The sequence below is a fragment of the Notechis scutatus genome, chromosome 1 (assembly GCF_049901735.1).
Source record: "Notechis scutatus isolate UNSWTSFEM ecotype Mainland chromosome 1, rNotScu1.2, whole genome shotgun sequence".
Taxonomy (NCBI): Eukaryota; Metazoa; Chordata; class Lepidosauria; order Squamata; family Elapidae; genus Notechis; species Notechis scutatus.
Genome location: NC_142009.1, coordinates 227876031 through 227901004, shown reverse-complemented (window position 1 = coordinate 227901004; position 24974 = coordinate 227876031). Strand labels below are relative to the sequence as shown.

The window sequence follows — 24974 nt, the reverse complement described above, 5'->3', positions numbered from 1 at the left end:
ATTAGGCTGGGAAGTTTAAACAGCCAATGGAAGTACTTGACTGTACCGCTAGCAAGAAAACTGCATATAGTCCTCAAATTACACCATTCATTTAGCCACCAAAGTTACAGTGGCATTGAAAAAAATGACTTAGACCAGTCTTCACATTGAACGACCATCACATGCTTAAAATTTAGGCGCTTGGCAACTGGCATGTATTTATGATGGTTGTGGCATCCCAGGGTCATGTGATTGCCATTTGCAACCTTTCTTGCCAATTTCCAACAACCAAAGTCAATGGAGGAAAGCGAATTCCCTTGACAATGTGATTCACTTAACAAGTAGGGCAAAAACAGTCATAAAATCCAGCACATCTCACTTAACCGCCTCCTTTGGCAACAGAAAAACTAGTCCCAATTATGGTAGTAAGTCAAGGACTATTCATGCACAATTTTTTTTTCATGAATAAATACATCCTTCAGCCCAGCTTTATGTAATCCTGTCTAAACTCAGAATTACAGAATTTAATCAGCCTTTTACCATGCACAAGGAGACTTGGTGCAACCATGCAAGTGGATGTTTTGGGGGGGGAATGGAATGAAGCTGGAAATTTAGGTAGAAAAATATGTTTATTAGGTAAAGGGGCATATAATCAGTAATTATTTACTATCTGCTTGAATAGGATGCTGAGTTTCAGGACATATAATGAATAGTGTTGAGTAGACCTCTCTGCTTGAGTTTCTAACATCATTTTAGAATAACTAAAAACAAATACCTAGGATGATATTCCTGCTTTGTCCAGTCAAGTAAATTACTTCATTTTTTACATCATGGGGCTAACCAGTAAATTTAAAAAAATTATGCAACAGCTGAATATATGACCTTGTAATTCAGTGTTTCCCAACCATGGTCATTTATAAATGTGTAGAGTTCCACTTCCAGAATTTTAAGCAATGTCCATCCGAAAATGTTGGGAAACACTGCTGCAAATCCATGAGAAAAGCACCAGCTACCATGCACCAGTTATGCCATTACATTAGAAACGTTGTGTGGGGTAGGTTATTTTCAGAAACAAATAGAATTACATTTATTCAGGCCTTAGATGATGGGATCCATTTACTCGATGTTTCAGGTGGGCTATGTCTTACCAAAAGTGGATTGCTTTCCGAATGTAATGTTCTCCATACATACTGAAACTGCAAATCATAGAATTTCAAACTAGCATGGCTGGGAATTCGGAGCCCCAGTCAAAAGACAGCTGGGGGCACCAGGTTGGGGGTATATTTACAGCTTGTGCTGTAAAGATAACAAACATTTGAGAATTACTTATGCCCCAGCATCATTTTATCAAAAATGTTGGTTCTATTTACAATAACGGTAGTAAAATAAAATATTTTCACTAAGTAGATTTTAATGTACATAAAGGTTCTCTTATTTTTATAAATTTTAAGGACTGACTTTGTGTCCTCCCAAAGGGTGTATCTATTGCCAATTAAGTATCATTCGTCTCGGTCTTTCTAGCTGTGATCTCCCAGACAAGCTTATCCCATTCCATCGAATTTAATTGAATTAACAGCACACTCTTTGTCTCTAGAGTCACAGCTAAACCTGAGAGGATAGAGCTTCAACAGTTGCTCAGTTAATTAATTGTCAAGAGGGTGTCTCTGAAAGCAAGATTAAATACAAATATACATGTTAAAAATAGCACAATATCACATAGCCAACCTTGCTTTAAACTTGAGGTTGCACCAGTGGCTTGTTAAACACTTCACAGTGTTATAGATTCTGTGCCCTCATAATTAATTTTGGCATTACAGCATCCATAGAAATTACACATCATAGGAAGGTAGTTAATACAGGGGAACTAAGTGTTACATGAGAGTTATTTAAAATACAGGTAGTCCTCGGCTTATGAACACAGTTTCTGTTGTTAAGTGAGACATATTTAAAGTGAGTTTTGCCCCATTTTATGACCTTTCTGGCCAGAGTTGTTAAGTGAATCACTGCAGCTGATAAGTTAGTAACCCAATGTTAGGTGAATCTGGCTTCGCCATTGACTTTGCTTGCCAAAAGGTCACAAAAATTGACCACATGACCTTGGGACACAGCAACAACCGTAAGTATGAAATAGTTGCCAGGCATCTGAATTTTGATCACATGATTATGGGGATGCTGCAAAGTTCATAACTGTGAAACATGGTCATAAGTCAATTTTTTCAGTGCCGTTGTAACTTTGAACGGTCATTAAATGAACTGCTGTAAGTCGAGGAATACCTGTACTACAAAGTGCCTCTTCGTTTGAAAGAGACCTATTTTTTCCTGACAGACTATAATGATATTTAAACATACAAATAGTCCTTGGGTTACAACAGCAGTTGAGACCAGAATTTTCATCACTAAATGATGCAGTTATGAAGTGTGGCAATATGTAATCACATCACTTAGCAACAGCAATTTTGGCAGTCTCGGCTGCCATCAAGAAGCAAATCATTAAAACAGGATAGCAACTTCCAACTTCCTGCCAGCTTCCCAATGGCTTTGCTGGTTGAAAGGTGGCATGGAACGACTGTGACAGTCTAATAGTGACCATTAAAATGCTGCAATTTAATTATTACATTTGTTTAAAATATTACACTTATCAACTTTATTTCTGTTTAACATTAACTTAAATGTAAGTTATGTATAGCAAAGCAATCCGTACTTCCAACCAATTGGATAATTACTTGTTTAGATCAATAATAGTCAAATAGGGTTTTTAAGAAATATTCTCTGTGGCAAGATCAGAAAAAAGAAGAAAAACTAGTGAAATAAAAACTAAAAGTTAACATTTGCAATGATGAAGTCCATCAAATAATTTTTTTTTTAAAGGCATTTTAAGGGACAATTAGGGAGCAATGCTGGGGAAGCTCTCACCTAAAAGGTATTATCAGGATGGGCCTTGCCGGCAGGTAACTACTTAAATTGTCTATTAGAACAGGGGTGTCAAACTCACATCATCATGGCAGCATCACATGACGTATCGGGACTTTTCCCCCTTTTGCTAAACCGGGTATGGGCGTGGCCACATGTGACGCATCCGGCCCATGTGCTCGGAGTTTGATAGCCCTGTATTAGAAGGTATCTATCTGATTTCCTATTCTTTACCACCTGCTGGCTTTTCATCACAGTTGAATTCCTAGCCAGGAAAGCTGACCTTGAAAATCAAGGTAGGAAGGTAGAACAATATTCTATCTTAGAGCCTATTAAAGGATTCATTATAATTTTAATTCATTATAATTAAAATTATAATTGCCTGGCCAAGCTATGACACCCATTGCAACCTGCTAACATCATAGGATGATATTAGTTGTAAGGTAGTATTGGCTTAATTTGGCCTGACCATGGTAAATGGCATTTGCTCCTCTTTCCAATATGGACAAGCTGCGTTCCGGATGAAGGCCTTTCTATGCTTGATTCTATCAAATCAAGGTATGCCCCACAAAGTATTTGTTTCTGTCTTGCCCAATAATGTTGCTTTCATATTTTTCTTAGTCCAGGAAACCAATCTTAGGTTGCCCTTAGCTGTATCAGTGCTAACATTCTCCCCTCATTCTGACTCAAGAGAGTGAATAAACAGTACTATTGTTTGTTCATTATCACCTTGGATGAATGTGGGGGATTTGCAGAGGCAATGTACACAGGAATTGTTATTGTTCAGTCCTTCCAACTCTTTGTAACCTAATGAACATAATTTGACCAATTTATTGTGGTTACACCCTGAAAAGTTTTCTTTCTTCCATAAAGCAAACTTAAGATTTCTTTCTGAAACTTCCTTTTTTCCCCATTATCCACTGGATCCAATGTGATCTCAGGTATCTGATTCTTCTGAATCCAGTTTGTACACCTAACATTCTCATTTCGTGCGCTGTTGAGATCTAGACTGCAAAATCTTGAGCATTATCTTACTAAAATGTGAGCTACAAGAGCAAATTTCATGCAGGTAGTTTCCTGCTGATTCAAGGATGTTTCGAGAACATTTACAGTGGAGAAAACCATTAAATGAGTAAAGGAAACTGTGTAATGTGCAACCTACCATGGGGTTAGTGTGAGTCCTAAAACATTGATTTACCCTCTCACGTTCACATAGAATGATTTCATGTTAGTTGCAAATGTAGGATTATTTTTAGTTTTCCCTGCTGCAGTAACACCTACTTACTATATTATGTTGACAGATGATGAGAAACAGAACTGCAGGAGCAAGGAGGAGAACTGTGGATAATTCCAAGATTGGAATGTAGATGCCTGACTAAATTCTCCCAAGAAAAAGATGACATGGATGGTTTTACTGGGATTCTCCCATATGTATTTGTAGAGACAGTTGCTGCTGCTCTGATCATGAGGAATGGTTTTAAAATAGGAATCCCTACATTTTAAATGTTCTAGTGCAGATACAAATAAAGCAAGAAAAGGCAAGCATCTTTTTGCGCTGTTGCAGCAAAGAATCCCTCGGCGACTTGGAAGACAGTTTATCGCTGCAGGAGCTTTTGGAAGCCAAGCAAACCCAACATATCTGATGAAATATTCAAGTGCTACTTTCCCAGAATTCATGCTGCTCCAGCAATCTGCACAATCTCCTCTTGATTACTTTGAAGTAAACCCCACTGAGATTTACTCTGATGGCCCAGGATTCTCTTTCCTTTGAAGTGCTTGAAGAGTTGTCAAGTAAAACATTAGACTCTTCAAGTTTTTAAGGAAAACAGCAATTTTCTGAAGGTTTTATTGCCATTTTCACCCTTGCTGTAGTTTACTTCTTCTTCTTCTTTTTTTTTTTAAAAAAGCTTGTCTTATGTAACTTTTCCTGCACATACATTTAACTTTTCCAAAGTATTATGGATATTATCTCCACATATTTATCTCTTCCTATAAGGTTTAAATAGCTTCCTTATTGTTCACTACGTTCTTATTGCTTTTAATTACAAAAAAGTAACAACATTTATCTGCCTTTGTTCTATAGAACTTATTTTAGCCAAATGTTTGAATATCATTATACAGATGCATATTCTGCTGAGTAAAACAACCCAAATAAGAACAAAAATGGTAATACCATTAGATTAATAATCTATTTCATGTGAGCAATTATCCTGACTTGGCTAAAGAAGTGGATAACTCTGAGACATAGACAATTACTTGTACTGGAGGGACATGATTTACAACTGGGATGGCATCCCTTTCTATGATACGAGAAATATAAAACACATAAATACTTTCAGACACACTACATTAGGAATGCTCTGCTTTCAATATGGGCAAAAATCAAGGAAAAATACTATTTGAAAATACCAGTCTGGCTCTCCACGATGGAGGCATTAACATACCCAAATGTGATAGATATGGGAAAAATTGTAAGATACGAAGACATTTTAAGAGAAGGGGGAATTGAAAAACAAACAGGAATTGAATAGCCAAGGAATAAATTTAGTATGGTGCCTGCATGTACAGGTACAATCTAGATATTATAAAGATGTTAAAACATGGTTTTTATAAAGAACCAACAGAATTGGATCAAATTCTAATAGGACTGGAGGAGAAACTGATTTAAAAATTCTATAATTATTTATTGACTATCAGAATGGAAGAGGGGCAAGTAAAAGAAACCATGAAAGCACGGGCTAAAATTTTTGGGTATTTGATAGACTTCGACAAACGGCAAAAATTGTGGGACAGAAACTATAAATTGACAACATCCACTGTGTATAAAGAAAACTTATGGTATACAAAATGTTTTATCGATGGCACTTTCCCCCAGCAAGATTAGCTAGAATGTTTAAGAATATGTCGGCCAAGTGTTGGAAGTGCAATCAAACCCTGGGTTTGTATTACCACATGTGATGGACATGTGGAGAGTTCTCCACTCTTCTACTCATTGTAGAATACCTTATGCCACCAGACTTGAAATTCTAGAACTAGAAAACCTTGAATTACGCCGTCTTCGGTCTGACTTAAGCATGGTATATAAAATCATACATTGCAATGTCCTACCTGTCAATGAATACTTTAGCTTCAACCATAACAACACAAGAGCACACAATAGATACAAACTCAAAGTAAACCGCACCAAACTTGATTGCAGGAAATACGACTTCAGCAACAGAGTGGTCAACGTCTGGAATACTCTACCCGACTCTGTAGTCTCTTCCCCAAACCCCAAAAACTTTAACCTTAGACTGTCTACTATTGACCTCACCCCTTCCTAAGAGGTCTGTAGGGGGCGTGCATAAGCGCACCAACGTGCCTACCGTCCCTGTCCTATTGTTTCTCTTATTCTTTTATTTTTCTTATATGTACCCATTTCATGTATTCACAACTATGTATACGCTTATACTTATTATCTTGTAAACAATTGGCAAATCAAATAAATAAATAAATAAATAAAATGTCCAAAAGCAAAAAAATAATGGACTAAAATACACACCTGGCCAGAAAAAAATGATAAAGGAACATATAGATTTAAACCCTGATTTTTTTTTGTTGGGCATCATACCAGACAAATACAGTAAAAGGAATATATATTTAATAATACACGTATTAACAGCAGCCAGAATAGTGTTCGTACAACATTGGAAGGGCAACGAGAGGCATGGGATCTATTTTATCGATGGTTAAACAAGAGAAACAGGAGTTAGAACCTCAAAAACTATAGGAGAAAGATTTATTTAATATTAGGGTTGATCACTGTAATTTATTGATGTTAATTAATTTTGATTAATACTAATAATATGTATCAATACTATGAGGGAAAAGCACTGTTATTATAAAATTATTAGGGAATACTATTATTATTACTATGATGAATATTAGTCAAAAGAATTGTAACCAGACAACACACTATTTATATGTATTTGAACATGTCGCTCTTTCTATTTATATTAATAAAAAATAAAAAAAATTATATAAAAATAATAATATATTTCACATAAATCAATGGAAGGCATTTATTAAATACAACTATAGTCGTGGACTAAAAGTATAGCTTTTCTATTTAATTTTTAGTGATCTTTACGAATGACAGTAAGGGATGGGGTAAAGATATATTGTATTATTGATTTCTGAAATAATGTTTAAGGAAATATTTCATGAACAATTCTTTATAAAATCTTGACAAAAAAGACAGGATTTACTTATGTATTGATAACATATATTTTTAAAATTATAAACTATAGGATAAATTTAATAGGTTGTTCTTTTAATGAAAAAAAAACCACTACCCACCCTGGATTAATATTGTAATATAAAATGGAACTATGGCTGAGAAACAACATAGTCAGATTTATAAATTATAGCCAAGCAATGTTTAAAAATTCAAAAATTTGTCAACAATTAGAGCAAAAGCCAAAATATGACAAACAACATTTAGTAATGAGGAAAAAATGATAATTTCACATTGATCATGATAGGTCTTTATGGAGGATAAACAAGAAGTGATCTTGAATTCATGGTAGAAAACTTAATGAAAACTTGAGTTTAGTGGCATCTACAAAAATAAAATTCATTTCTGTTAAAACTTTTAAATCAGAAGATTACAAATTAGCACAAACTAATTGTAGTAAAATTTCCTACTAAAACTAAGAGAGAAAAAAGAAAAAAGATGAACAAAACAAAAACAAAAATTCAAAAGTGCAGAAGAAAAAAAGTAGAAGAAAAAATACAAAAGAAAGAAAAAAGATATAAAGGCTTCCAATATTCTTCACAGGTTATAAGCATAAGTATGTTTTAATTTCTCTATCTGAAGTTACATCATATTACTTTTCTCTCTATAATCTATTTTGTCTAATTATCAAAACTATAAATCACAAATTCGCTTTTTTATTTTTCATTTATGGTGTAGTGGTTAAGACACCAGGCTAGAAAGAGGAAGACTGTGAGTTCAAGTTCTGCCTTACCCATAAAAGCCAGCTGGGTAACTTTGGGTCAGTTACTCTCTCTCTCAGATCAACTTAACTCACAGGGTTGTTGTGGGGAAAATAGGAGAAGAAAGGTGTGTTGGATATGTTTGTGGCCTTGAGTTATTTTTAAAAATAATAAAGGCGGGATAAAAATAAATAAATAAATAAATAAATAAATGGCTTCCAGTCACTAATAATAGAGAGAATGTATACTTCTCAAAAAAATAAAGGGAACACAAAAATAAGACATCCTAAATCTGAATGAATGAAATATTCTTATTAAATATGTTGTTCATTACATAGTTGAATGTGCTGACAACAAAATCACACAAAAATTATCAATGGAAATCAAATTTAGCAACCTATGGAGGTCTGGATTTGGAGTTACAATCAAAATTAAAGTGGAAAAAACCACTACAGGCTGATCCAACTGATATAATGTCCTTAAAACAAGTCAAAATGAGGTTCAGTAGTATGTGTGGCCTCCACATGCCTGTATGACCTCCCTACAACACCTGGGCATGCTCCCGATGAGGTGGCGGATGGTCTCCTGAGGGATCTCCTCCCACACCTGGACTAAAGCATCCCCCAACTCCTGGACAGTATGTGGTGCAACGTGGCGTTGGTGGATGGAGCGAGACATGATGTCCCAGATGTGCTCAATTAGATTCAGGTCTGGGGAACGGGCGGGCCAGTCCATAGCATCAATGCCTTCATCTTTCAGGAACTGCTGACACACTCCAGCCACATGAGGTCTAGTATTGTCTTGCATTAGGAGGAACCCAGGGCCAACTGCACCAGCATATGGTCTCACAAGGAGTCTGAGAATCTCATCTCGGTAACTAATGACAGTCAGGCTACCTCTGGTGAGCACATGGAGGGCTAAAGAAATGCCACCCCACACCATTACTGACCCACTGACAAACCGATCATGCTGGAGGATGTTGCAGGCAGAAGAACGTTCTCCAGGGTGTCTCCAGACCCTGTCACGTCTGTCACATGTGCTCTGTGTGAACCTGCTTTCATCTGTGAAGAGCACAGGGCGTCAGTGGCGAATTTGCCAACCTTGGTGTTCTCTGGCAAATGCCAAACGTCCTGCATGGTGTTGGGCTGTAAGCACAATCCCCACCTGTGGATGTCAGGCCCTCATACCACCCTCATGGAGTCTGTTTCTGACTGTTTGAGCAGCCACATGCACATTTGTGGCCTGCTGGAGGTCATTTTGCAGGGCTCTGGCAGTGTTCCTCCTGTCTCTCCTTGCACAAAAGCAGAGGTAGCGGTCCTGATGCTGGGTTGTTGCCCTCCTACAGCCTCCTCCACGTCTCCTGATGTACTGGCCTGTCTCCTGGTAGCGCCTCCATGCTCTGGACACTACGCTGACAGACACAGCAAACCTTCTTGCCACAGCTCGCATTGATGTGCCATCCTGGATGAGCTGCACTACCTGAGCCACTTGTGTGGGTTGTAGACTCTGTCTCATGCTACCACTAGAGTGAAAGCACCGCCAGCATTCAAAAGTGACCAAACCATCAGCCAGAAAAAATAGGAACTGAGAAGTGGTCTGTGGTCACCACCTGCGGAACCACTCCTTTATTGGGGATGTCTTGCAAACTGCCTATGCTTTCCACCTGTTGTCTATTCCATTTGCACAACAGCATGTAAAATTGATTGTCAATCAGTGTTGCTACCTAAGTGGACAGTTTGATTTCACAGGAGTGTGATTGACTTGGAGTTACATTGTGTTGTTTAAGTGTTCCCTTTATTTTATTTTTGAGCAGTGTATTTTCTCTACTCAAAAAAGTCAATTTATCAAAAATAAAAATAAAAACAGGCCTGAGCCCTGTTACTAACGATATCTACAAATTGGTTATATCATCAGAGCAGATCAGCCAGTGATATGGACAGAGAACTTGTGAAGAAGTGGTTGTTGTAATGATTATCTCTCTTGTGCTTGAGTACCGAACACTGGAAACAAAGGCATGTTTATAAAACCACAGTGAAAGGAAACTTTTGTTACTATATATAGTGTTCCAAAATTTAAAAACAACGTAATTAATAAAGTATTGTGATACATATCAAAATGCAAAAAAACCTCCACCTCTATTAACAGACACACTGCATTTTCATCCCATAGCAGAAATTCAAATAAAAATTTGAAATTTTATATAAAGTTTATTCTTACAAGAAATAAGAATATGAAGGGAAATTGAAGTTGGGCAGTCACAGCAGAATGTCATTTTATTATAATCTCTAAGTAAAATGGAGTTTTTAATTCTTTCCATTCATGTTGGCAAGAAGAGATGTCTATTTGATTTGGACTCATCCATACATAGAACACATCTATTGCAATTCCTGAGCAATAATTATTAGAAGCTTAAGTCTTATTTATTTCACTGGATCTAAACAATAGATTTTTGTGTAAATATGTTGTATACTTTATGTTAAAAAAATTATTAGGAAAGTTTTATGAACTATTTAGAACTAGTATGCATGCCATGTAAAGGTATATTGGTACATTGTCTATAGGAGATACCAAGAACCTTTTGGCTGCATACTGGTAGTATTTTGGCCAAAGCTTTATAGAATGCAGAATTATTTTTATAATTTTTATTATTCTGGTTGACATTAATGGAAGGAAGTAAAAGCAAACCTGAGCTACAATTAATGTAAAATTGGCAACTTCCTTGTCAAGTTGCTCTATCCATTATTATAGTAGTGCCCAGACCAGATTTTACATTGTTCACATAATTTTAACATGCCATCTAGCCAATGTGATTTACAAAGTAAAAAAAGGCTTGTTGACCCATTTTCACAGCCAGTCAGGTGCCTAACAAGTTATATTTAGAAATGTACAAAAAAAGTCTTGCTGGGTTAGATCAAAGGGCCTAGCTAGACTGCAGCAATATTTCCCACTGTGGCTAACCAGATGCCTATGGAAATATTCCTGTAGATCACTATAAAAGCTACTATACAGGCAAATGATTTATACCTGTTGCTTACATGTATTTGGTCTTTTAGTCCGAAGAAAATGTCAACTGCTATGCTCCACATATCCTGTTTCATATTCTAGAGCTGTACCACATCACTATTTACTCAACTGATGTAGAATCAATTAATTTGAAGCTCATGTAGAATTGCTCTTCCAAAGTCCCCAAAGAGCTTTAAAATATTTAACTAGGAAGCTGTTTTAATTTAAGAAAAAAATCAACTTTATTTTTCAGATGAAAGAATCAACTGCATTTTCAGTAGTAATGTTCCTTGCCTCACACTCAAATTTTAGGACACCTAGCCAATCTTGTCTGGGCTTAGAAGGTAAGCAGGTCGATTTTGGGTCAGGAGACCACTATTGAATTCCAAAAATGGACACAATAATCTAGGACTCTGAAAAAGTATGTTATTATTCCTGCACATATCAGCCCAAAGTTTTCCAGCTTTCAGATGGGTACATATTTTATCTCAACTATTTATGTGTATCTGCTGTATCTATAATAATGGTGGTCACTGGTATGCAAAATGCAAATAAAAAGTAGAGAGGCAGGATTGTTTTGAGGAAATTATTTCACAACCCATGTGACAGACTCCTTAAAAATATCCAGTTTGAGTTTCATATTAGTCATAGTGACGACTAGTTCATATTGAAAAACTGGATTAACAACTTTTTGGCATGACGAACTATAGGGATGCAAGGGATCCATATGATCACAAGCAAAAAAGAAAAAGAAATATGGTTGATACAGATGGTTTGTGTCTTTATCAGCTGATTCTGTTACATTGGATGGATGCTTTTTTACTGTATAGATTGAGAAAAAAATAATTGCATTTCTGGAAACAGAAGTATATAAAAACTCTGTTTACATCAATTGTTTTCTATCTTTTTCTTTCTATTTTCTTCTTTTCTTTTTCTCTCTTACATTTATGTATGTGTTGTTGGTCTGTTTTAATTGTAAAAATCAATAAAATTTATTAAAAAAACTCTGTTTACATCTGTGATTCTGGGATGATACTCCATTTCTACAGGAAGATCAATACCTGCTTTTGCAGTCCTTATGATACATAGTGGGTGTGTTGAAACCAGAGAAAGATGTGCTGAGAATTTCTTCTTTGATTACCGTCAGCCTAATTCTCCCTATCTTGATCGGAAGGAATATCCAAATTGTAGGCAGATAAATGTCATAAATTGTTCCTGGCATAATCAGAGAACACACAATATCAAACTCTTGAAGCAGTTATGAGGCAGTTATGAAGAAAAAACTGCTATCTGTCCTTAATCTTAACCTGGTCCTTCAGATGTTCCACCAATCATTACCACTGTAACACTGTAACAGAGTCCATTCATCTTTCTGTCAAGTTATCCTCTTCTTGTAATTTCTTCCCAGAATAAGTCTTCTCCAAAAACCTGGATCTTCATGTAATGTGTTCAAAGTAGGACCATTTGAGCTGATCAGTTGTTCCTCAAGTAAGAACTCTGGGCTGATTTGATGACCCATTTTTGGGTTGTTGTTGTTTTTTGCCTTAATGCGGTACTTCGCACACTCATCAGTCAGCCCTACTTCTGCCTCCGTGCGTGAACATAGCCGGCTCCTTTCTTTCTCACACTTGAGTGAATGTCTTTATTAATCAAGATTACCTATTTTTCTTGCCACATAACTTTCCCCTCTAAAGGAGGATGCTAGGCAAAGGGCCTGTTGCGCATGCCTATGCAGCAACTGAGGGCAGTATGAATCGGCCCCGTTAGGCCTCGGAGCGTTTCTCGATTGGAGCGCCGTCGTCGTCGTCCCCCATCTCCTTCCCCATTGCAACGAGCTGCCTCGGGCTGTGCTCGCATCGAGATGGAAATTGCTTAGGGCAGGAGATGGGGAGAGAGGCTAAAGCTGGCGTAGAGCAAGCACGTTGCAAGTCCGCCCGCACTCTCTGGAGGGCAGCACTGGGACGACGAACTTCCTTCGGCGTCCAAAGCAACCTCTTCTTATTGCCCGCCAGCAGCGCGGGTGCTGTCGAAGTTGCCCCCAAAAGATCCGGAGCGCTGCGCCCAGAGAGACCTTTGCTCCCGCGGGACTGAGGGGTGGGGGGTGGGGAATCCCGCGGGCGAGGAAAAGGAAGCCCGGCTCCGCTCCTAAGTTTCAATCCGCGGCCGGGCGTTAACCTTATCTGCCTTCCCCCTTCCGCGGGGCTGCTTTGACGGCGCCTTTTCCTCCAGGCCGGGCTTGCGCTCCGCCTCGGGGAGAGAAACCCCGACGGACCCAGCGCTCGAGTTCCAAAGCGGCGCCCCGTTCCCACTTCGCGTTGACAGGCAGCGAAAGCGCAGCCCTCCCTCTTGTACGTACACTTCCCAAGGAAGGCACGGCGGCGGCGGCGGCGAGCAGGCGAAGGAGCCAGCGGCGTCGGTGCAGAAACAAGGTGGACGCGCGGCTTCCCGCACAGGCATCATGTGGGTCTGTTGGTAAGAGGGGTGGGGGGGGAACCGATCCCCGCTCCTCCGCCTCGCTCCCCCTCCCTCGGCACGCGCAGCGGCACCCGCTCCGGCAAGGCAGAAGGAGACGAGGCGAGCCCCGGAGGCCGCAGGGAATAATCGGAGAATTGGTGGTGAAGAAAAAAAAAAAGGAAAGCAGAAGAAGAAAATATTTCCTGGCAAGATGGCCGACTTGGAGGCTGTGCTCGCCGATGTGAGCTACTTAATGGCTATGGAGAAAAGTAAATCGACTCCGGCGGCTCGAGCCAGCAAGAAGATCATCCTACCTGAGCCGAGGTGAGCTGTGAGGAGGGGTGGTGGTGTTGGAGGGCAGGTGTGGTAGCCCAGCCTGAGGCGCCGTGGAGTTGGCCCCGGGTGCCTGCCTGTGCGTGTGAGTGCGCGGGCGCGTGTATGGAACCTCCATCTGTCTTGAGAGCGCTCTTGAAATGAACCGTGCCAGCTTCCCTCTCGCCCCTTCTGAAAGACGTGTTGTCCTCAGAGGAAAAGATGGGAGAAGGAATGGCATCTGACCTGTTGTATGTTTTGGGTTACTACGGTGGGCAGTAGGAAGGGGGTGTCATGTGTCCCCGTTATTAATTCGGCCCGATGGGGGGGGCATTATTCCTTACAACAGCAGACTCCTGGGCCACCTTCAGAGAGGAATAAACCTCTTCCACGGTACTGCTGTTTTCCTTATCCGCACGTCACAGTCCTCCCCCCTTTTGTTTCTCGTGTATGTGTAACAAGCGGTTATTAATCTCTGCAGAGAGGCAGGCTGTAATAAATTATATGATGATTTTCTGAGCAGTCCAGCATCTGCTCCTCTGTGTGCTCCAGAGAGCATGCATGAAGGCCGTAGCTACGTTCAGATAGCCCTAGCCACTTGCATGTATGTTTTTGCTGTATTCCATTCTGGGAGTGGAGCCTTGTTGCTTGGCTCACAAGGATCTTTCTAACACTTAAAACACAAAGGCTTAGGTCTATGTTTCTTTAGCACTGTGGATTGGAAATGGGATTGCATTTAGGCATTCATATCCCTTGTCACTCTAAATTTAAATGGGAATTAGAGCTGCACAAACAACATTGCAATTCTGTGCAAATCTTTTGCAAGGTCACCAAGGTGCAGTTTTTCTCAAAACAAATGAGGAATGCATTGGTAGAAGATTTGCTTCATGTGTAAGGATTTTACTGTCAGGTGACACCAAAATGGTCTTGGCACATGAAATCCGAGGGCCACAATTTAGCTTGGCCAACCCTTAACTTGCTTCCCAGCAGCTGTTACCAAGGGCAACTGGGTTGGGCCTGACAGGCATTCTGCACCGACAGCACATAGGGAAGTGCAGGCTGCCTCCTATTCTCCCCCCATTACCTCCCTCTTCTTCTGGCAACTTCCATGTGACATCTGGCCTATTCTGCTCTACTCCATATCATCCAATAACCTTGGGCTTTCTCAACTGAGGCCAATGGCTACTCAGACACAGTTTCCCTCCACTCCCCTACCATTGGGGGTGGATGAATGGATAGTCTCTGAAATAAAGCAGAAAGCACCCTGGAAGGAAAAAAATGGCAGCTGCTCTTTTAGAAGATGAAGCAGATGTGTAACCATGGCAATGCTTGAAAGACCCAGGAGCCTTTGTGTTCTTCACATGCTGCTGGTTTCAATATGGAAGTACTTGCCCACATGGGAACTTTAGGTGCTGTTCCTCCACAGTCTTGGAAGGAAAGAACCTTAAAGCAGGGAGAGCCAACCAGCAGCCTTTACCCTTCACCCCCAACTTGGATAGTAACAATTCTTTGGCAACTCTCTTGGCTAAGTCACAACCATACAGAATATTTATTTATTAATCAAATTTATATAGCCACCAATCTCACTGGGAGTAACTGTGGGCAGTGTACAACAATTTAACAGAAATTGCAGAATAAAATTATATTTATCCTCATTTAAGTTCCAATTCTATTTGAATTTTGTACTAATGGTATTACTGGTAGCATTTCCCCCTTACCTTTCTCTTCTAAACTCATTAGAAAGGTCTCCAGTTTTCTCAGTCTTGCAGCCACCCCATGTAGAAGCATGGGAGATAGATGATCTTAAGTGAAGATCTAAATACGGAAGGAGGCACCAACAAGATATTCATTTCAGGAAGTTATCCTAAAATTAAATAAATTAAAGGCCAAACTATTAATCAGTGAAGCAAGGCCCTAAAAGGAGGTTAGGAATTGAAGAATCCTGCAGAGAAGTTTTGTCACAGTCAGAACAGGAGCTCTACTGGAGAATTCCCATCAGATGGAATAATGAGGGCTAAGGGTTGCAGATTCAGGGATGTAATTTAAATGTCTTCTAAAACCAGATATTGGAAATGCATCAAAGAGGTAGGCCTTGGACATAATTCAGCCTAAATCACATTGCAGAAGAAAGCTTATTTGTAGAATTGTTTTATGCATATTTTATTTTGCTTTGGGTAATCATGGATAGGGTATAACATGTCAGAAACTGTTCAGATATTTTACCAGTCCTTAAATATCTAGATTGTTTTTGTAGATCAGCAGATGTACTGAATAGATGTCCCCTGTATTGTTTTTTGTGATTGGTTTGCTTGATGTGATCTTGGCATGGGAGAGCAATCCCGATCAAAGCTGACAGTGTCTCATTTCTGAAGGCCACAACGTTAATTCTCAAGCACCTAGATGCACATGATTTATGGGAGCCGCTGGCAGTGAGGACCTTGCACATTCTCTTCTCAAACATTTCTTCATGGATAGTTGACCAAATAGCTTTCTATGAGAATTATTTTCATTGTAACAATTGGAAAGCAACAGCACTAAGAATCTTGTGGTTTATTATTATTTATTTAATTTGTATTGCACTCCTCAAAACTCAAGACAATATACATTTTTAAAAAAACTTTGCTGTTTAAATGTTGCTGTTAAACAGTTGTTTCAAAAATAGTGCTGGATTTTGGGATACTTCAAGAAGATATAATGTCAACAAGTTGGACAAGACAATTACTGAAGTTAAACAATTAATGCTCAGGATAACATTAATGAAGGTTGACCAGACCAGATGAAGTACATTGAGGTTTTTTTATATAAAAAAGTATAAATCATCGAGCTTAATGCCAAATCTCTACTGTAGTGTTATCTGTGCATACTAAAGAGAGAGAAAAAAAACCCACTAAAAATAGTATAGATAACTATTTCATTTCTGAATTCCCCCTTCTTTGTACTCTAAACAATTTACAGTATTTATAAACAGAGATGTAGAAACTATGCTGCTAAGTGTTCGTACTTACTTGCTGTCTGATATATATAGTATATCTGAAAATCATTCTTTCTTATCGTTACTAAATTTCTATTATGTATATGGTTAATTTTGCCATTGCTGTGTATATTCTCCAAGTTTGAGTTCCCAAGGAGATATCTTTGGTACTATGTTTTTTTTTTCAGTGTTGTGCAGTTTGTCCTCATAGGCATGAGTATATATCTTAATGAATTATGGTGTTTTTCATTGGTATGTTCTGAAATTATACACAGTAAAAAGAATTGTTTTAATTTCAAGTTTGATTTCTGAGATTCTCTGAATGGTTGTGTGCATATTTTCCAATCCTCTTTTTTTATAGCGGGGGAGTGGTTACATGTCCACCACATATTGGTATTGGGGCAGTATTTCTATTCCGATCTGGGGTAAAAATTCTGCCTAAGGTTGGAATGCAGGTAGATCTCAACTTATGGCAACAATTGGGATCAGAATGTCTGTTGTTAAGCAAGATGGTTATTAAGTGAGTTGCACCTTTTACAATCTTTTTTGCCATGGTTGTTAAGCAGACAACTGCAGTTAAATGAATCATAGGGATGTTAAGCAAATCCAGCTTGTCAGAATCCAGCTGGGACAGTCGCAAATGGCAATCGTTATGATCCAGGGATCCTGTACCTATCAAATACAAGGCAGTTTCCAAGCGACTGAATTTTAATCATGTGACTGGGGGTTGCTCCAAAGGTCATAAGTATGAGAACTAGTTGTAGATCAGTTTTTTCAATGCTATTGTAACTTGATCACTAAATAAATGGTTGTAAGTTGAGGACTAACTAATAGAGGACAAAGAATAGACAAAAGCTGCAGAGTAAGTGATGTTCATTAGCATAATAGGAATTTAATTCTTTTTCCCCCTGTATATTCTTTGTTATGCTTCTTCTTGATATTCTTGAGAATATGTGAAGTCTTTCTCAGTTCATGGTACCCTTAATGTCTCAATTTTTTTTCGTATCACCTTGGCTCATAACCTGTAAGATGTTTGACAGATATTGAGTATTACCGTGTAGTTGTCTTGTGGCCTTGGGAATTGTGGATCTGTTGAGCTACTTTAGAGCAAGATAAGATAAGATACAGTGACATGGCCTCAGCTATACTGTGAATTTTGTAGCTGATTGTTGAATCCAAATTTCTCACCACCTAATCTCACTTCTCTGGCTCATAAATCACACAATATTAATAATTTAGACAAGAAAATTGCTGCCATACTAATTGCAAGAGAAAATGTTCAAAACTGCTCAGAATCATATTCATCTCTTGAGAGAGCAAACTCAAAATTTTACAGATTGCATTGAATTCTACCTTATTCTAAGAAAATAAAAATTGTGCAAATAGTCCCCCTTCAGCAATTATCTTGTGTGGTGGGGTTTTCACTACAACTCTTCTTCCAATTTTACAAACTACTGATGTATTTGGCTGCAGTTCCCATACTTTACAGCAGCTAGGACTATAGGGCATTCTCATTAGGAATCATGGGAACTATAGTTCAACACATACAAAGAGTGGACAAGGTTGGGCTATATCAGAATGCAGAATTGGCACAGCAGTCTTTCATAATTCTAATTATGGAACAGTTTCATCCGCTTTCAATAGATTCTGATATTCTGCAGTTCCTGCCTTAGCAACTTCAAGTGTCGTTTTCACATCACTTCCACCTAGAATGGAAGAATCATTGCAGCTTTCAGGAAATGGTACCTCCTAGGGTTTTAAACCCGCTGGATCATCTACAACAGAAGCAATTGCAACACAGACCAAGAGTTGTAGCAATCTAGATCCTGTTATTTGTGGCAACCACATGATCAATATCTTGCAGGTTGTACATAGATGCTAGTAATGTGCTGTTATAACATGAGCATAGCATTTTTGAAAGGGCAGAAGTTAACATTTAATGTTGAAAGAGAAGATTATAAAATAAGTAATAAAAGTTTTCTTATCTATTTGTTACTGTGTTGGAGGGTGTTGTTTTTTTTCCTGTTAAGGGAAGCAGGCTATTTTCTATGCATTTATTTCCTTTTTCTGTGATTAGTCATGGCAGGGGCCCTCGTCCATTGCTGTGCTTTGACCCCTAAATGGTAAATGAATTTGTGTAACCTTCCTGGATAAAATTATCATTTTCAGTGTAGTTGGGCAATGAATACAACATGTTTAAGAAATGCATTTTCATCTATCAAATAAAGAAAATGATAACTATCAAATAAAACATTACATTGCAAATAACAGTTTACAATCTTATTTTTATAAGAATGGTCTTTGCATAATTCCTGATTTTTTTTATTTTTAATATAGCCACTTTCCTTCGTAGTAGCACGTTTATTTTTGATCAATACTTGATCTTTACTGCACCAACTGTAGGAAATTCTGACTTTGCTACTGTTTTGTTCAGGCAGAACAAGACTGAGTTTGGTTTTATGTATGTGTGCCATGAGCCTTGCACACTTAAAATAAGAGCCATGTCAAAATTATCTCAAGGTTTTGGTGGTGTGATTGTTATCATTTGGGTCAAAATGTGGGAGGTCCAGGTTCAAGTCTGTTCTTAGCCTTAAAAACTCATTGGGTGGATTTGAGCCCATTATTATCTCTTAATGCATTTTTTTGGAGGGTGGTATTGTAGGAATACAATGAAATGTAATGACCATATAAGCCATTTGGGGCTCTTGAAGGTATGGTGAGGTGTACATTTAACAAAAGAATAAGCTTCCTGCCAGTGTCTTCTGGCAGAGCAGGAGCAACTTTTTGAGAGTGATCCAGTTTTTAAAGCTGGAGCTCTGTCAGGGTATGCTTGTATTTTCCTTATTACCTGTTCAGCAAGGAAGCTGCTGGCTTACCAAGGCAGAGCAAGAGCAAATTCTAACCATGATCCAGATTCAAGTGTGCAAGCTGGAGGAAATACAGAGTTAGCTACTTGTCAGAACTTGCTTCAGATTTCCTTGGAAAATCTGGCTGCCAGTTTGTCTAGAGGGAATGGGAGCACATTTTGATAAGATCCATCTTTGGATGTGCAAACCAGTGTACTTGCAAAGCTAGAACGGTTGGCTTGTCCCAACAAAGCAATGGCAACATTTTATTTATTTGCATTTAGAAGCCACTCATTTCCCTCACAGTGAGATCTGGATGGTATATAAATATATCTGGCAAAAATCTTGGTTTGTCTGCACACAAACCTCAGGTAAGTTGCACACCCTTTCCATAAGGTACAACTTACACTTTCAGAACCCCTGAGTTAATGAATCAGTACTGAAGTTAAACTCTGTTTTAAATCTTCCAGTGCAAAAAATATTTTTAAAAGTAGCCCCGATATTCAGGGTTACTTGCAAGTAATTTCCTATTTCCTTCCTAATGGCCTATATGTGAATAAAAGCATTTTAAATATCTGGCTGATTATTTTTAGTAGTAACTACCTCTCATTAAATGCCTATACTAGAAGAATTCAAGAGAACTAACATTCTCAGTAGCTTTTGCTGTGCTTTATTTTACAAAGAAAAAAAATTGAGGCAAGAGTCAGTCCTAGGATCAGATTCCTAAAACGTTTGTAATTACCATTAAATTTTATCAGCAAATGCTCATCTTTTGCATTTCAGCAATTGTCATTGAAAAAACTATAACTGGTCTTCCACTAATATGAAATTACTAGAAACTAGGAGTTTCTCCTCTAACATTTTTTTTTTTGTTAACAGTTTGTTGTTCCAAGAATCTTCCTTAAAACTTTTCTGGTTGTCTAGACCAGGGATGTCAAACTTGCAGCGTCACATTGTTGTCACATGAGGTATTGTCACTTTTCCACCCTTTGCTAAACTGGGATGGGCATGGTCAGTGCGTGACGCATCTGGCCCACGGGCCATGAGTTTGACACCCCTGGTCTAGACCAACTGGCTAGGGAATTCTGGGAGTTGAACATACCTTAATGTTGCTAAGGTTGAGAAACACTGGTTTACTTTTGTTTACCTCAGGAAATCAGGCAAGCTTATTTCTGTATTCCAGTTTGGCTTATTGAGCTCAAAGTAACTATCTAGAAGCTAAGAAGGGTTAACTTCTGTACATAAATGGAGTAATGATTGTACATTTACAATTTGACCAGGCATAATTATTAAGGCATGTTAAGTTAGGTTTAGTTATGAATTATAGGTGTTAGAAATGCTGCCTTGTCACATTTGTAATAGAATATGTTGCACCTTCTAAGATGGATATGTTCTTTTCATTAAAAAAAAAACCAAACATAATTTCAGGTTATAAATAAGTTTCAAAGACAATAAGTCATGAAATTACCTAGTTTTAGCAAAAACATGGGTAGGTGACTTTGTTGAAGCTATTGGAATTTTTGAATAACTGTACTTAAGACTGAAATAGGAGGGTGCTAATGCTGGTGTGGGGTGTTTTTTTTTTCATTTTTAGAAATAAAAAAATGAGCTCACACAATTCAGAAATCCAGCTGTTGTCTGTGAGGGAAATAAAATTGTTCCACAGAAGCAGATAATTTACAGAGGAAGTAAGGCCTTGGATTATCTCAAAAAGATTGCAAAAGTTTAAAATTAGAATTTCAATACTTTGTAATATATTAACTCATCATGTCTAGCTAGTGGAGAAGCTATTATACATAGTATGTTTTCCAAATTGTCACCTAAAGGTCTTGCCAACTCATCGTTGAGGTACTTTTGTAACTTTGACATTTCTGGCTCATTTTCAGCCCAAAGATACTCTGTCCCAATATCATTTTCAGCAGTTTATGTCTTCCTTACAGATAATCTTTGATGCAAGATAAAAGTAGGTAGAGGGATTTTGGCCACTAACAATGTAGTCATTAATTGAGTCATTATGTGACTGGACCCAATTTTATGGTCATTTTTACTGTGGTTCTTTAAGCAAATCATATGGTTGTTAAGCGAATCTCGCTTTCCCAATTAACTTTGTTGGAAGCCCACTGTGGAGGTTGTAAACTGTGATCATGTTACTGCAAGACACCATCATAAATGCAGGCCAGTTGCCAATCACCTAAATTGCAATAATGTTATTGCAGGGGTGGTGTGATGGCTATAACTTCAATAACAGGTCTTAAGTTACTTTTTTCTAAGACTATCATAACTTCAAACTATTGCTAAGCAGTTGTAAGTCAAGCAATATCTGTAGTGATTTCTTTTGATAAACCACCTAGAAAAATGAACATGGCTCTGCTTCAGTACAATACTGGAATATGTCCTGAGTTTGCTTTTTACACATTTGAAAGAAGTGGCCCTAAATATTTTATTTCTTTGAAAATTAATCTCTCAGATCTAGATGCCATTCTAGAAATGCCACATTTTCTTTATAGTAATTATCCACTGACTAAATGCTAAAAGGGTGTGACAGAGTACATTGGAGCAGGCATCTGTGTGCCTCCTTACCTGACATTTATACTGTATTTTCCTGGAATCACAGTTATAAGGACACCCAAGAAAAGACACAGGTTCTTTAAGGAGATATCTACAAATACATTAAGGTCCAATGCGGGACACTTTTTCAGCTTCATATCTGAAACATAGTACATCCCTATTGCAAATGTACCTTCTTTCTTTTTTATGGTTAGAATTAGCGCAAAAAAGGAACAACATTCTTCTTTAAAATTAAAACAGAATAGTTAGTATATGAGTGGTCAAATATTTTCTTTTGAAGATGATGATTTTAAAGTTTTTCTTAATCTAGTGCTCTCTAGATATTTTAGATTCAAGCATATTGAGTCTAAAATATAGACGGCAGTTTGTCAGTCACATTTGGAGAAGTCTCTTTTAAGAAAACTAGCACCAAGACAGACACACCTAATCTGTTGTAGAGTCTTCCCAGTATCAGAAATACTAAAATTTCTAGTTTCTAATATGCTTTGGAAAAAGACTTTGGAGAGAATACACCAAGCTAGAAAAATATTTTATAATTAACTTCCCTTGTGTGCCTTCTCTTGGCAGCATCCGCAGTGTTATGCAAAAATACTTGGAGGATCGGGGTGAAGTCACCTTTGACAAGATATTTTCTCAAAAGATTGGTAAGTATTAGAATCTTTGCATGGCTATATGTTCAGCTAGATACATTACCTAAAACAAGTAAAGTTCACTGCTTACTCAGTGGCTGCAGCATGATTTTTAGCTTAACATATTATGTGAACTGTGCTATTACTTATGGTTAAGTGTGATTGTGTTTGCATAACAAGTTGAACTACATGCAAAGTCTAAAACTGAATCAACAAATGGCATTATATGGTAGGATGTTGCATGAAGCAAATCATCACCTCAAGCTATAAAGTAATTTTGTTTTGGCATAACATATTGTGTGAACACATCCTGTATAGTTTGCTAACCACAATTTCAAGGTTAGAATGATTTGAAAACAGCCTGAATTGTGCAATCACAGCTTAATTTACCTTGAATAAACACAACCAATATATTTTTGGCTGTTAGAGCTCAAGCTTCTGACGAGAAATCAGTCAATCTACTATGCATATTTTTCACTCAGTTTTTATTTCATAGTTTTCATTCAACATAATTTTTATGGTAACAAAGACATAACTGACCAAAATAAAAAGGGAAAGGGAAACTCATGATGCAAATTGAAAAATTGCATTCCCTTTGATTCAGGGAGAAGATATAATCTTAGTTTTTTTAAGTTACTGCTACGGTTTAGAGCAGCCTTGGCCACCTTCATTTAAATGTAGAGTTAACAAGTCTTTTGCCTCCCCTATCCTGATGCTAATGAGGATTATAACTTCCATTGTCTTAATAGAAGTGGTAGGGCTGTTCTAGGATGACTACTTGCAAAGGAAACTGATGTTTTGTATCTTGAAAGTTGTATAAGAGAAAGGGATTTTGAATGGTAGGATGTATCACATAATAGAACTGCAAACGGAAACAAATGTGGTACCAATTTAAAAAATGTCTTACTTAGAAAAATCCAGTCTGGTAACATTGCCTTCCATATTGAGGTACAGCAAACCGAGTCATTCAAGATGAGCTTAAAGCTTAAAGATGAGCTTAAATGGAGAAGAGAATAAATAGCTGAACTCTGTAAAGAAACTTGCTTCCTCTTGTCCTCATTACAATGGTGTCTGTTTCCTCTTCTGTTAGTTTGGAAAAATGCTTGCTTCACTTGGTAAATATTTGTGGTGTTTGCATGACATACTTATCTATGTTAACGATCATTTACTTGATTAAGTCATCCAGTTTTCTGGTTTCTTACAGCAGTCCATATTTACATGACATGCTAGTCTAGTGTGTAGCATGTCAAGTCATGCATATAACCTGCTGTTGGAAGGGAAAAGCATTTAAAATATCTGGGTTGGAAGTACGTGAAAATGCCTTTCCTCTTGGAATTCCAAGTCTGTAGATTATGCACAACATAACCTTTATAGGTGCCTGTGCTTTTAAGAGTTGCATAGCAAGCAGAATGTTTCTCCCTGCAGATTTCTCTCTTTACTGCAGTCAATAGAAAATTTGCACTGGAGGAAATGTCTCTTCTGCAATTCTTAAAGATGCACGAACCTTTAGGAATCAAAACTGCCAACCCTTTTCTTTCAGAATGTCTGTACCATCAACAGCTGTGAAAGGAGTAAATATTTCAGCAGGTGGAATTTTTGCCTCTATAGAAAGATCGATGGGGAGAATTTACCTACTGAATTTCTGTTTGTCTTTTGTTGAAGCCCAGAATAAGGGGGGTGGGTGGGTATGAAACCATTATACCCAATATTTCTGTTCTTCTGGAAGAAGGAAGGATCTATTTGCTCCAGCTATAAATAATCAAGAGAAGACTACTTTACATAAAATGAAGTTTCATTAAAGGTACAGAAAACACAAATTTGGAGTGAATAATGGCTGTTGGTCAACAACTCACTGGGTGATACTGGACTGTTGTCCATGCTCAGCCAGGCAACAGCAAGTACTCTAGCACTGTTTCCCCTTTCCGTTATTACACCCCGCCCCAACAGGAAATGCTCTTGCTTCCTCCCACACCCACAGCCACTTGTGGTTTCCGCATGATGTATCCCAATTTTGCCTATTCTCTCTCTCTCCTGGTTGGGTTGCTTTCTCAATAGTTTTTTAACCTCAGCAATCTCCCCTTGCACTTGGGGGAAGTGTAGGCCGACAGGGACAGTGGGAGTTGTTGAGCCACAAACTGAAATTGAAATTGATCAGCCTGCACCTCAGTGAGTGAGCCAGGGGAGGGAACAAGAAGCAGAAGATGGTGCCTGCTATGTTTGAGAAATTAATAAGTGGTGCAGGGATTAATAGTTTTTAAATGTCCAGTTTCAGTTGCTCTCTTTAATACTGGTGGGGTGAGACTTCTGGATTAGTATTTTGATGAT

General features: G+C 38.0%; 1 protein-coding gene across 2 annotated transcripts in view; it reads left to right on the top strand.

The window, feature by feature from the left end:
* The first annotated feature begins 11809 nt into the window (after positions 1–11809).
* The window catches only part of GRK2 (G protein-coupled receptor kinase 2), a 40617-nt gene continuing 27452 nt past the window's right edge, over positions 11810–24974 (top strand). For both annotated transcript variants that reach the window (XM_026686609.2, XM_087950483.1), the window contains exons 1-2: positions 11810–13647; positions 22588–22664. In XM_026686609.2, the coding sequence (XP_026542394.1) occupies positions 13535–13647; positions 22588–22664 (190 nt within the window). In that variant the 5' untranslated portion in view covers positions 11810–13534. The remainder of the gene's footprint in view (positions 13648–22587; positions 22665–24974) is intronic.